This window comes from Harpegnathos saltator, unplaced genomic scaffold (genome assembly GCF_003227715.2).
Source record: "Harpegnathos saltator strain DR-91 unplaced genomic scaffold, Hsal_v8.6 scaffold67, whole genome shotgun sequence".
Classification (NCBI taxonomy): domain Eukaryota; kingdom Metazoa; phylum Arthropoda; class Insecta; order Hymenoptera; family Formicidae; genus Harpegnathos; species Harpegnathos saltator.
Window position 1 is genome coordinate 432,572 of NW_020230504.1, and position 13,603 is coordinate 446,174.

Sequence of the window (13,603 nt, forward strand, 5' to 3'; positions counted from 1 at the left end):
CCTACATGAGATGGGAAAGATCCAGAAAGAAAGGAAAATGGGCTCCGCATAAACTCACCGAAACCAACAAAAATCAACGAGTGGCAGCGTGTCTTTCTCTTCTCAATAAGCAACGTCGAAAGTCTTTCTTGTGGAAAATCGTTACAGGCGATGAGAAATAGATACTCTATGACAATCCGAAACGCAGAAAACATGAGTAAATCCCGGCGAATCATCAAAATCGGTCGCAAAACCCAATCGCTTCGGAAAGAAGGTTCTTCTCTGCATTTGGTGGGATATCAAGAGCGTGCTTTATTATGAGTTGTTGGAACCGGGTGAAACAGTTACTGCGGACTGCTACCAACGTCAATTAATCTGCTTGAGTCAAGAATTGGAACGAAAACGCCCGTATACTGACAAAGGAGAACGTCCAGTGAAATTGTTGCATGACAACGCCAGGCCACACATTGCTTCCAATACAAAAGACATCATAATGAGTCTTGGCTGGGACGTCTTGCAGCATGGCTGGCGTATTCACCAGACATTGCTCCATCCGATTATCATTTGTTCCGGTCGATGCAATACGCCTTGTCCGTTATGCACTTCCAATCAGTGGATGAGATCCGAAAATGGCTTGACGACTTTATCGTGTCCAAGGACATAACATTTTTCCGAGATGGAATTCATCAGCTGCCTGAAAGATGGCTTAAAAAAGATGGTTTATAGAAAGCAACAGCGAATACTTTGATTGAACAATTTAATTTACTTTCTTTTAAAATAAACCTTGAATGTAGCTGAAAAAATTAGATTATTCATTTGTACATCTAATATATATGTATTACATATATGTTAGTTATCATATGTTGTCATCTTTTCCTCCTTCTAAACTTCAATGCACTTACCTTGATACATTTCATCCATCTTAAAGGGGAGACGCGAAGTGGGCACGAGTCGGTGACCTGAATCTAGCGCAAACGAATGACGATGCAAGGCCGCAAACCATCAGAATCGTTGAAAGAATATCGCATCCTGATTATAAAAGGCCGTCGGAGTATCACGACATAGCCATAATGAAGTTGGAAACCCCAGTTATCTATAACGCATGGGCCAGGCCGGCATGTCTCCCGGTTGACATGCCTGATATTGGTACTGATGGCCATGCAGTTGCTACTGGATGGGGGCTAGTTGATTGGGGTAAGAGATAACATAAAACTTTTTTATAATTATGTGATCTAGAAAACAGAAATTGTGTAAATTTCTTATATGATCATGACCCACATACCAAAGGACAATAGGTAAAAAATACTGATTTTAGCCCATTGTGGAAAAGAAACGAAACATGTCATTTCTATAGGATTATAATAGGATTAATCTGCTAAACACGCTGCCGTCGTTAATTTTCCTCTAAACCTCGGGGAACATGTTCAAATTCGAAATCATTTACCATTTAATATATCATTAAATATTGAAAAAGTTACCGACTTTTCCTTAAATATCTTAAAAAAAGGCAAATGAAAAAATATTTCAGAGAAAAGTTGTTAAAAGTAATTAGTAGAAAAAGATGATATAATAAAAAATTAAGGTTTCCATTTAAAAAAACGTAATGATCAGTAAATATCTCGGAAGTGGCGCCATCTGTAAACAAAATGATATAGTTATTATATGTCCCTTTTGAAACCATACAACTTTTGTCTGAAACATTTTTCCCTAAAATGTGTTTACAAAAAAATCAGATGATACGAATAATCTGTGACACGGTATATATTATTTGTTAGCAAATTTTGTATAAAAGGAGAACCCCTCTAACTGTTAGATCAAAAATATTTCTAAATCGAATATCTAAACTGTTTTCAGCTAATTTAGCTAATATACGAGTGTACAATAGCTTCAAAATTTACGCAAAATCTTCTTGGGTCATTCGATTATTGGATAATAAATTCTCGGATTCAAACATGTTCCCCGGGGTTTAAAGAAAAACTAACGATAGCATCGTGTTCAGCAAGTCAAAATCCTACATAAATGATGTTTTGTTCGTTTCCCATGATGGGCCAAAATCGGTACTTTTTACCCATTATTCTTTATACTTTGCTCAATTAACAATTAAATGCGTTTTAATGCAAATTAAATACGACTTTCAGTTATCATTGAAATAGCATCGAGTTAATTAAACTATAAAGAGCGCACTTTCTTATAATTACATGAGCTTTGGAAAAAGAAAATATTATAGATTTTATATTATCGTAATATAAAGGATGTCCCAAAATTCGCGCAAGAAGTAATTTTGATAGAAAACACAGTTTTATAATTAAAAATTGTAAATTTTTTATTGATTCATAAAGTATACAGTATAAGCTTATGTATGGAATAGCATATCGGGTAAATGGCCTCCACGGCTTTACTGGCACATATGCACTCCTTTGTTGAAATTTTTCATGACCGTTTTGCATAAATGTGGTTGAATTTTGTTGATACAGTGCTTAATTTCCTCCTTTAAAGCGTGGGTGGTCGTAAGCTTGTTGGCATAAACCTTAGACTTCAAAAAACCCCAAAGAAAAAAGTCCAACGGCGTTAAATCGCATGATCTGGGTGGCCAAATCTGATCACCAAAACGGGAAATTACACGACCAGGAAATGACTCATGCAGTAATTGAATTGTTTCTCGGGCTGTATGGCATGTGGCACGTGGCTTGTTGAAACCACATGTCATCCACCATCCTCCATATCTTGCAATTTAGGCACAAAAAATTAGTTTATCATGTCGCGATAGCGAGCACCATTAACTGTTATTGCCTGACCAGCCGCATTTTCGAAGAAGAATAGTCCGATGATGCCTCCAGCCCAAAATCCGCACCAAATAGTGACACGTTGTCGATGCATTTGTTTCTCAAAAATCACTCGTGGATTTTCTTAACCCCAAATGCGACAATTTTGTCGATTAACCAAGCCATCAAGATGAAAATGAGCTTCATCGCTGAAGATGATTTTGTTCGAAAAATCAGCATCCACTTGTTGTTCCATAATCTATTCAACGAACTCTTTGCGCTGTGGCCGTTTACCCGATATGCTATTCCATACATAACCCTATACTGTATACTTTATGAATCAATAAAAAATTTTCAGTTTTTAATTATAAACCTATGTTTTTTATCAAAATTACTTCTTGCATGAATTTTGGGACACCCTTTATAAACACTTACAACACAGTTTGAACATATTCTTTCCGATAAAAAGTTAAGAGTACATTAAATAAACATTAATTGCGAACCACTGCTTACGTGGTTAAATTTTTACAGTTACAGTTGTAATATCAGATATTACCACTTGTATCTCATATATTGTCACTAATTACATTACAGTTTTGCATTTACAACTAATAACGAATTATTGTGTAAGTTATTTAGTAGCTCATAATTGTGGCTATTTATTGCGCTTTTAACTTCATCGGAAAAAATGTGTGTAAATGATTATTGAAACGAGTGTATGCTTGGTATCAAAACAGTCTGGATATTTATTTTGATGCAGCTTGAAATATAAGCCGATAATTTAACAAGATGAATTGTTTTGATTTAATTGTCAAAAGTTAAGTTGGGCAGTATATTCTAAACTGTATTGAGAAAAGTGCTCAAACTGTAAAATACAAAGTACATCAGAAATTTGCCAACAGTTTATGAAATACTTAATATCTTGTATTGAAAAGTATACCAGAAAAAGAAATGCAAAACAGCTCGAAAAATATTAATTTTTTTATAATTTTACTTTAGTATTTTTACAGGTGGCATATATTACAGGAATTTAAAAAAATACATGTATTTATTTATTTATTTATTTATTTATTATATAAAGTATATTCATATGAATATACAGGGTGGAAAGTTATAAGTTTACAACTCGAAGTGTGAAGGTAGATTGGGTTAAGATAAACATAAAAGTCCCATACCGTTTTGCGAGATTCGCAATAATTATCAAGTTATTAATGACAGAAATCTAAGGAGTGGGAGCGCGCCGGCATAGATGATTGGAGAAGCGTTGCAGCTTAGGCCGCAGCACGGCCCAGTCGATCCAGCAACTGTTGCCGATGCGCGGCGAGGGGAAAGACAATGCGCCGCTATTCGTTTTATCTCGCCGGACCTACGTCTCGCCGCACGCCGCCAACAGTTGCTGGGTCGAGTGGGCCGCGCTGTGGCCTAAGTAGCTGCAACGCTTCTCTAATCATCTATGTCAGCGCGCTCCCATTCCTCAGACTTCTGTCATTAATAACTCGATAATTATTGCGAATCTCGCAAAACGATATGAGACTTTTATGTTTATCTTAACCCAATCTACCTTCACATTTCGAGTTGTAAACTTATAACTCCCCACCCTGTATATGTATGGTATATGTGTGTACACTCAGAGGCAGGTATGGTGTTCCTCGGCGATGTCGTATACGCCTGTAAAACAATCGAAAGCCATGACAGGAATATACGCATATGCATATGGGCATACTGTACAGCGCGAGAGAGAAGCGAAGAGGGAGAAGTGGTGGGAGACGTTCCGATGTTGCATTCTTATCGCACGTCGCACGATCGAGAGAGAAAGCATTACCAGACGTGGTACGGTTAATGGTGTCTCCAATAGCTGTCTCACTCTCTCTACGTTTGAATGCAGGTAATATGAGTGAGACAGCTATAGAGACACCGCGCTGTCTCTATAGGTGTCTCGCTCGCTCTAATAACCATGTATCACGCTTTCCTCTTTTCTCCTTAGCAGAAATGCCGATTAAGGAGGCAATCCTGTCTGTAGGTCAGAAAAATAAGCTATTTTCGCGAATTCTTTTTCGGAAACTAAGCAGATGATTGATTTCAAACTTGATAGAAATAATAATATATATTTTATTGATAAGAATTAATTTTTATAGCGTTATATGAATAATAATGTAGCAAATATACAGAAAATAACGTGACGTGTTTAGGCGCGCGCAGTTTCATGGTTCCTATAAAATCTCGAAATACGGTAGACTGGGACAAAAACGCAAGTAAAATAATTAATCTACGAAGTTGCCGCTAACTCGTTTGAATTAAGGAAATAGAAAACGAACTACTTTTTTAATATTTTAAGGCATTTAAAAATTATATTTGAAAAATCATCATAAATATCGATGATTTTACGTTAAGAATATTTTATTTGCAAGAAAACGATATTTCATGAAATTTACGAAAATACTTATTTTATGCCGTAAGATATGTCAAATTGTGCAATTTTTTTTTAGACGCAACATATCTTTACTTTTAAAAAGACTACGAGAAGGAGGGAGAATAAATGCAACATCTTCCTTAAAATGCTACTTAAAATATAGGTTCCGCTCTTGAAAATGTAAAAAAAATTAGGAGACATTTAATAATAATAAAAATTACAATAATAATAACGAGACGCTATATAGCATCTTCTGAAATCAGAGAAAAAACTTTTTTTTATATAAAAAAGTCGACCGATCGATTTCAGCATCTAATTACATATTCGAAACATGTCTATCTATCGTATGAACTAGCGAAATAAAAAAATATTAATTTTTTATATGCACCGCGCTATCTCTATAGGTGTCTCACTCGCTGTAATAGCCATGTATCGCGCTTTTCTCTTTTATAACGCCATAAAAATTCATTCTCATCAATAAAATATATATTATTATTTTTATCAAGTTTGAAATTAATCGTCTGCTTAGTTTCCGAAAAAAAAATTCGCGAAAATAGCTTATTTTTCTGGCCTACAGACAGGATTGCCTTCTTAATCGGCATTTCTGCTAAGGAGAAAAGAGGAAAGCGTGATACATGGTTATTAGAGCGAGCGAGACACCTATAGAGACAGCGCGGTGTCTCTATAGCTGTCTCACTCATATTGCCTGCATTCAAGCGTAGAGAGAGTGAGTTTCTCTCTCGATCGTGCGACGTGCGATAAGAATGCAACATCGGAACGTCTCCCACCACTTCTCCTTCTTCGCTTCTCTCACGCTGTATAGTATGCCCATATGCATATGCGTATATGCCTGTCATCGCTTTCGATTGTTTTACAGGCGTATACGACATCGCCGAGGGACACCATACCTGCCTCTGAGTGTACGTGCATATAAGATGAACCACTTAAATTGAATATCTTAAATTTCTCACTTGTATGTGTGTGTTTTTGATAATATAAGAAAACATAATTGAAAATATAATTTGAAAAAAGCATTGTTAAAAAGAGTAATTATGATGACAAAAAAGTTTTCTTTCGAAAGTCATTTTTTAAGAGAAAGTCAAGGTATAATGTTTTTAAGTGGCACTACGTGTTTTTGTTTGCATTTGTAACTAACATTAAGGAGAACTATAACAATATACCTTTTATATAATCTTAAATATAGAAAAATAGACAAACACATAGTTAATCATTTACACATTAAAAGTTTCTTCATTAGAATGTATAACATTAGAAAAAGAAATGGATTACTAAATATTATAACAGGAATCTTTGTTGTGAATCTTTGAATAACTTTATAATTTTGCACTACTTTGTGCTACAGCCGAGGAAGGAAGCCCCGATAATTTGCTGAAAACGACGCTCAGTTTGGTTCCGCAACAGACTTGCAATGAGAGCTTTTTCGAAAGCGACAGTGCTCAGTTCGCACGAGGCATTATTGACAAATGGCAAATATGTGCGGGAGAAATAAGAAAGGATATTTGTCAGGTAATATATTGATTTCTACTTCGAGTCGAGAATATTCATCTAATAATATGTAAATTATTCTTTCTTTTTAAATTTGTTTCTCCACAACCGATGGTTAATTTCAACAATATTTTTAATGTATTAGGAGTACAAATAAGTTTCCGCCGTTTTCTATCAAAAATTAGGAATTTATTGTGAAAGAACAGTACATTACGTTTTATTCAAAGTATTGTCCATCACTAGCCACTACTTTTTTCCATCTTTCTAGCAGCATTCGGATATCACGTCGGAAGAACTCTTCATCTTTTGAGGCTATCCACGAATCGACCCAATTTTTAGTATCTTTATATGATATATAGCGCTGCTTAGACAGGCCATGTGCCATCGACCGGAACAAGTGATAATCGGAAGGGGCAATGTCTGATGAATACGGCGGGTGGGATAGGACTTCCCAATTAAGTGTTTCCAAATAGGTTTTGACCGGTTTTGCAACATGTGGCCGAGCGTTGTCATATAGGAGAATAATTTTGTCGTGTCTGGAGTAGTAATGGGCGCGTTTTTCCTTGAGTGCTCGGCTCAATCTCATTAATTGTGTTCGGTAGAGAGCTCCAGTGATGGTTTCGCTCGGTTTGAACAACTCATAATACACGACACCAAGCTGATCCCACCAAATATACAGCATGAGTATTTTTCCATGAATATTCAGTTTGGCTGTCGATGTTGAAGCATGGCCAGATGGTCCCCATGATTTTTTCTTCTTTGGGTTATCGTAGTGGATCCATTTTTCATCACTAGTGACTATACGATGCAAAAAATCCTTTCTTTTATGCCTGGCAAGCAGCCAGGCCATTTCACACGTGCAAAATCGGCGTTCAACGTCTCTCGGCTTCAATTCATATGGAATCCAATTTCCTTGTTTTTGAATCATTCCCAACGATTTTAAACGATGTGAAATTGCTTGTTGAGTCACTTCTAATGTAAGTGCAAGTTCTTCTTGCGTTTGGTACGAATTTTCCTCCAATAATGCTTCCAATTCCGTGTCTTCGTATACTTTCGGACTTCCACTACGTCTTTGTCTTCCACGTCAAACTCACCGTTTTTAAACTTTTGAAACCACTCACGACAACTTCTCTCACTTAAAGCAGTCTCACCATATGCTTCTACAAGCAATCGATGCGCCTCAGCTGCAGATTTCTTCAAATTAAAGAAATCAAAAGTTCCCGCAAATGACGCTTATTCGGCACAAAACTTGACATTTTCGCACGAAAAAAATTATGTGATGCTGATACGGAGTCACTAATACTTCAAGGTTATGTTGTTACCAGATGTCCAAACTTACGATATTACGTTTTACATCTGACAATTTCAACATAACCTTCTGGTGGGGCCATCTTTGGTCAAATGGCGGAAACTTATTTGTACTCCTAATAATTTCTGAATCTAAATCTAGTTCTAAACAAAATAATCAATTATACCGTTAATATTAGATGACGTTGAAACAGAAAAGCATCGAAAGATCAGAATATCCAAAAGATTAATAGTTTCTATTATCCGCGCAAAAATAAAAAGTTCTAATTTTATATTGCACTGGAAGATAATTTTTTTATATAACATGTTATCTATTTGTTAGGGTGACAGCGGAGGACCTCTGACCGTTTTTAACAATGTTCATTACTGTATGTATAACATAATTGGTATTACGAGTATAGGACAACTGTGCGGAAGCATCTTACCTGGTGTGTACACTCGAGTCTATCACTACATCCCCTGGATAGAAAGAGCGGCATGGCCGGAGTACTTCAAAAATAATCAGGACACTTAAAAATTAATTTTTAAATATATTTTATTATTAAGTATAATTTATAATAATATTTTTGTCTTTATGAAAATTTTCTTTTCATAATTTTAATCTTATTCTCCTCTTATTTTAATCCCAATTATACAAAGTGTCTGACATAATACGTATATCTGCTTGTATATAGAAATTATGAAGTAAAAATGTCCTTTATCATATATATGTTACAAACAACTACGATAAATATTAAGATATTAAATAAAAATTTGATGAAAAAATGCATATGATATGAGTTGTGTAAGTTGATCTGATCAAATGCAATAAGAATGTGATCAAGGAATTTTAAAATCAATGTTTTAATGTAAGAAAAAAATTGATGAGGAGATTATTTTTATTTATATTTAATAATTCCTGCCTATCTTAAAACTGTCTTATATGTCTATGTATTTATCTATTTTAATTTTTCCATAACTCATAAATTCCGATTACCATAGTTCAAAAGTTACAGGAACGTAAAGTTTGTAACTTCTAAAAACTTCTTTTATTTAAATTGTTATTACAGAATTTAACAATTTGACGATATTTTGTCATTAGAAAGTATTATTGCACTTGTGTAGCACAATTCTGTACAAGTTATCAAAATTTGAATTAATTTGATTTGTTCAACCCTATTCGTTGCGATCAATTGTTTTCCAATCTCTACGATTTTCGGAACACCTTTGACCGTTTATTTATTATGTTATGTTATGCAGCATATAACTCAACACGATTTGCAGAATAACAGTTCAAAAGTTACAAAAATCTAAAGTTTATAATTTCTAAACAATGTTCCTTAAATTGATTGTAATCTATGATCAATTTATCTGACAATGTTTAACAATGTATCAGAAAATTATTCCTCTTCGCAATTATTACAAAGAAACTTTATTGTCCTTCTCTAGCATCTGGGATAATTTTGAAAATTCAGAAATCTTACCTATTACATACACTTCCAACTAATTATTTTATAAAATCTGCGAAAATTTTTTAGTTGTGTTGCATTTATATAATACAATTCAGTATAATTCGCAGAAATTCAATAAAAATGCTGTGTTGCAAAAATAATTACTTATTATTTTATGAACTTTAATATTTTTTATTAACTAAATAGGAGATAAGTTTCTCACTGAAATTTTTAATTTTTTTTCTTTCCAACTTATAATAATAAAATCATCTAAGATAATAAAAGTGTACTTTCATATTTATAATTTATAAATTAATATTTATACTGTCACTTAATGAATTCTGTTAATTTAAGTTTGTATTGACCAAGCTAAACTAGAATAGAAGACGCAGGACTTAACCGTTACAAAGGGCACTTACAGTATATTATACAATTTTACATAGGCGTCGACTTGTCTAATTGAATTGAACTTCTTATGCAATTAAGAGTAGATTACAAATTTACAAATAATAAACAGTGTTAATAAAAGATAATACAATTCGTCATTTCCAAGAACCCGATTGATTACGTTTTATACGTAAATTAGTATAACGGAGATATTATAGCACTGATTATTAATGATCACCTTGGCGGTTGAATAACAAGAAAATAATAAATAAAATTCATGCACTCACACAAACAAACAAAAAAATTTACCTTCTGCATTCTTCTATTCCTTGATTTCCTGATTGTCGTTCAAGGATGAAATGAGTCAATATAAAAGATGATAACATACCTTTAGGTTAATAGAATTTCAATTTATTCAATTTCTTTTGTCTATAGCCGTCGGTGTCTCGATTCTTATTTATAAAGGTATATAGCCGCAACGGTAGCAACTAATAATCGTATTCGTAATAATCGTAATCAATTATAATAATTAATATTAATAGTTATAATTAATAATTGCTCATAATTATAATAATGATAGCAATAAATGGCAAAATATTACGTGAGCAATCGCATCTTCAATTGTCGCCCGCGTCATCTCCCGATGTACGTGTGAAAGTCGTTCATTCGCATGGATTTTCAAGTGAAAGAAAAAAAAAACATCCTTGTTTTCACATTAATTCAAGAAAAGAAAAGGAGAATAACTAGATAAGATCACGAAATTATTTATTCGTTTCTGACTGGATCAGTGACGAAGCCCTTTACGCATCTATGTGGTGCCATTGCCGCATAGTAATTCGTAGACTTCAGCAACTATTGGATTAACGAAACGTTCCTAAGTACGTATCCGGCATAATAGCCTTAATACTTACTTATATTATTAGCGCCACTGTGGTTTTCAATCGTACATATTGTACGTCTTGTACATATGGCTGAAAATCGTGATCGCTACTTTCTTAAAATGAATCAATAATAATGTTGCTGATTTAATCAGAAAAGTGAATATTTCATCAATAATCACTGAGCATTATAACTTTTGATAAAAATATTGCCTTTTTATTCCTTATATATTACTCTTACATCTCATTAATTTGGTTAGTAGAAGTAAAATTTCATTGCAATCTGTAGTACATAAGTTTATTATACTAAATCCGATTTTCTAAACATGCGATGATGAAATTAACGATTTCCATTGTGTGCAATGATACTGTTTGTGTTCACAAACAATTTCAATAATGGGAACAGTTGTTCCTATTAATCAAATTTCAGTGAAATTTTTATTGCATTATTATACTTATAAGTGAACTCGTTAATAAGTGCTTCAATGAAAAATACATTGATTGCACTTTACAAGATACGTGTTAAGACGATTACATCAACTTCTGTATGCGGTACATAAGAAACAAACGCGAAAAGGCGGAGAATATCGTCGCGATCGAAGAATCGAAATTCAGAAGTTGTATTCTTTAAATTTGTAACAATATATCCTTATTAGTCAAGTTTTCGTTCATAGGCTGCAATTAACGGCTAGAAGATGATGACACACGTTAAACATATATGGAGCTATAATCTAATTTAAACTTGAATGAAACGTTCACTATTATAATTACGATACTGGTAATATTTTCGATATCGCTTCGCATGAATTTTCCTTCATCTTGAATGAGATTTTACACTAAGAAATTTAGAGTGATTTTTAGTATGCGTTTGGATCGATTTGAACAACTATTTCCGCCAATCGTCAACAATCGTGACATATTTTCTTGAAGGCTCCCTAAATTCATATGTTCCACTTTTTATGACCTCGCAAGACATAATCAAGTACATAATCGACAGTTGAATCGTGCAAATGCTATCGGTATAATACACAGCGTTCGAAAATCAACCAATAACATTTTGTTTGCTCTATGAAACTCGTCTAACGATACAGGAAGAGAGATGGGAAAAGAAAGGAAATTTTTGAGAAAATTGAAAGAACTCGATCAAGCACTCGATCAGTAGTACCTCGTGCTAAATTCAGCGCAACGAAGTATGCCCGAATGACACGAGACAGACCGTGCCTCTATTACGCGAAACTGCGAGTTGAATCGAGATGAGGTATTCAAATCTCAGCAATGGCTTCAAAACCATTGAGATTTTTTAGTCCTAATTAATTCGGTATTTCGGCTAAAAAATGGGGGGAAGGCATTTTCGTGTTTTTTGTGTACGTTGTCTAAACGAAGATATTTTAAGATAAAGTACGAATCACGGAAAATTTCGATTCAGGAAGAGAAAGTAAGAATCGCTAGAGGCACAGGAGAGAAAAAACGTGCATCTCGCTTTTTTGATACTAGAGGCATTACAAGCGCGCTGAAGGAGCAGACAGCAGGAGAAGAAAATCTACAAGCGAGCGAGAGAGAGAGAGAGAGTGAGAGAGAGAGAGGAAGGGAGGGAGGGAGGAAGGGAGGGAGGGAGGGAGGGAGGGAGGGAGGGAGGGAGGAAGGGAGGGAGGGAGGAAGGAAGGGAGAAGGGAGGGAGGAAGGGAGGGAGGAAGGGAGGGAGGAAGGGAGGGAGGAAGGGCGGGAGGAAGGGAGGGAGGAAGGGAGGGAGGAAGGGAGGGAGGAAGGGAGGGAGGAAGGGAGGGAGGAAGGAGGAAAGAAGAGAGAGAGGGTGGGAGGGAGGGAGGGAGGAAGAAAGAGAGAGAGAGAGAATCGATGAAAGTAATAAAGTGAGAATACAATCTTTTATTAATTATTTATTTATTATATTATTTTATACATATAAACAAGGTGTCAGATGATAAATATACGGGAAAATTTTCCCGTATATGTGGATTAAAATTAAAAAGAAAATTAAAAGAATGTAGCCTACAAATATAATTTAATTAATAGTTATAACGACTACAATTAGTGTGATGTTTATCAATGCAAAAATTTTCGACATATGATCCATAAAAAAAACTAATTAAATGATATTTATATTATGAAAGTAACAGTTATACAATTATACAGTTATTAAATTATATTACGGGAGTAACAATAATACAATTATACATAATAAATTCTAAAATTTATAGTACTTGTATACTCATGACTAAATTTATTCATTTCAAAGAAAATTATTCTGTTCCTTTATTCTTGTATCGCATATCATATCAAGGTTTTCATGATACAAGATTTTATAAACATATTTCTATTTAAAATAAATTCAGAATAAATGAGGACATCAGTATACAGGACGTTCAATATAAACACACCTGTAATATTAATACTAATATGGTGAGTACTATTAATAAAGAATAAATTAAACTCTTTTTCGTTATTTTTTAAATCGTACGCGTAATATTTTAACGTTATGTACAAAATCCTGCAAATAAATTATAATATAGAAATATATCACATCGTTAATGCGAGATTTATATGGGATTAATACAAGATAATTGCATATTATATCTAATGTAAAAAATTAAATTCCTATATGAATATAGCATTATATGTATTCAACAATATACATAAGACATGTGAACTATAATAGAAATTGAAATCCATTGTATTTGCGTTTAACTAGAAACTTGAGTCGATATATGTAAAAAAATTTCTACTTGCGACAACTGAAGTTCAATGGAAGCATAAAATTTATGCAAAATATTGTTACGAAAAATAACAGCTTTTTCTATTATGCAAAGTTATAAGTTTCCTATTATACAGGGTACTAAATTTCAAACGTAACAGATAAAAAATCTCGAAAACTATGAAAGATATTAAAAAAAGCTAAAACACGTGTTCCATGATTTCGAAGGGGAA

General features: G+C 33.8%; 1 protein-coding gene across 1 annotated transcript in view; it reads left to right on the forward strand.

The window, feature by feature from the left end:
* LOC105185634 (serine protease persephone) overlaps positions 1-8,829 on the forward strand; it is a 28,811-nt gene extending 19,982 nt beyond the window's left edge. The window contains exons 4-6 of the mRNA XM_025305042.1: positions 908-1,173; positions 6,515-6,678; positions 8,288-8,829. Coding sequence (XP_025160827.1) covers positions 908-1,173; positions 6,515-6,678; positions 8,288-8,479 — 622 coding nt within the window. The 3' untranslated portion in view covers positions 8,480-8,829. The remainder of the gene's footprint in view (positions 1-907; positions 1,174-6,514; positions 6,679-8,287) is intronic.
* Positions 8,830-13,603: the final 4,774 nt, after the last annotated feature.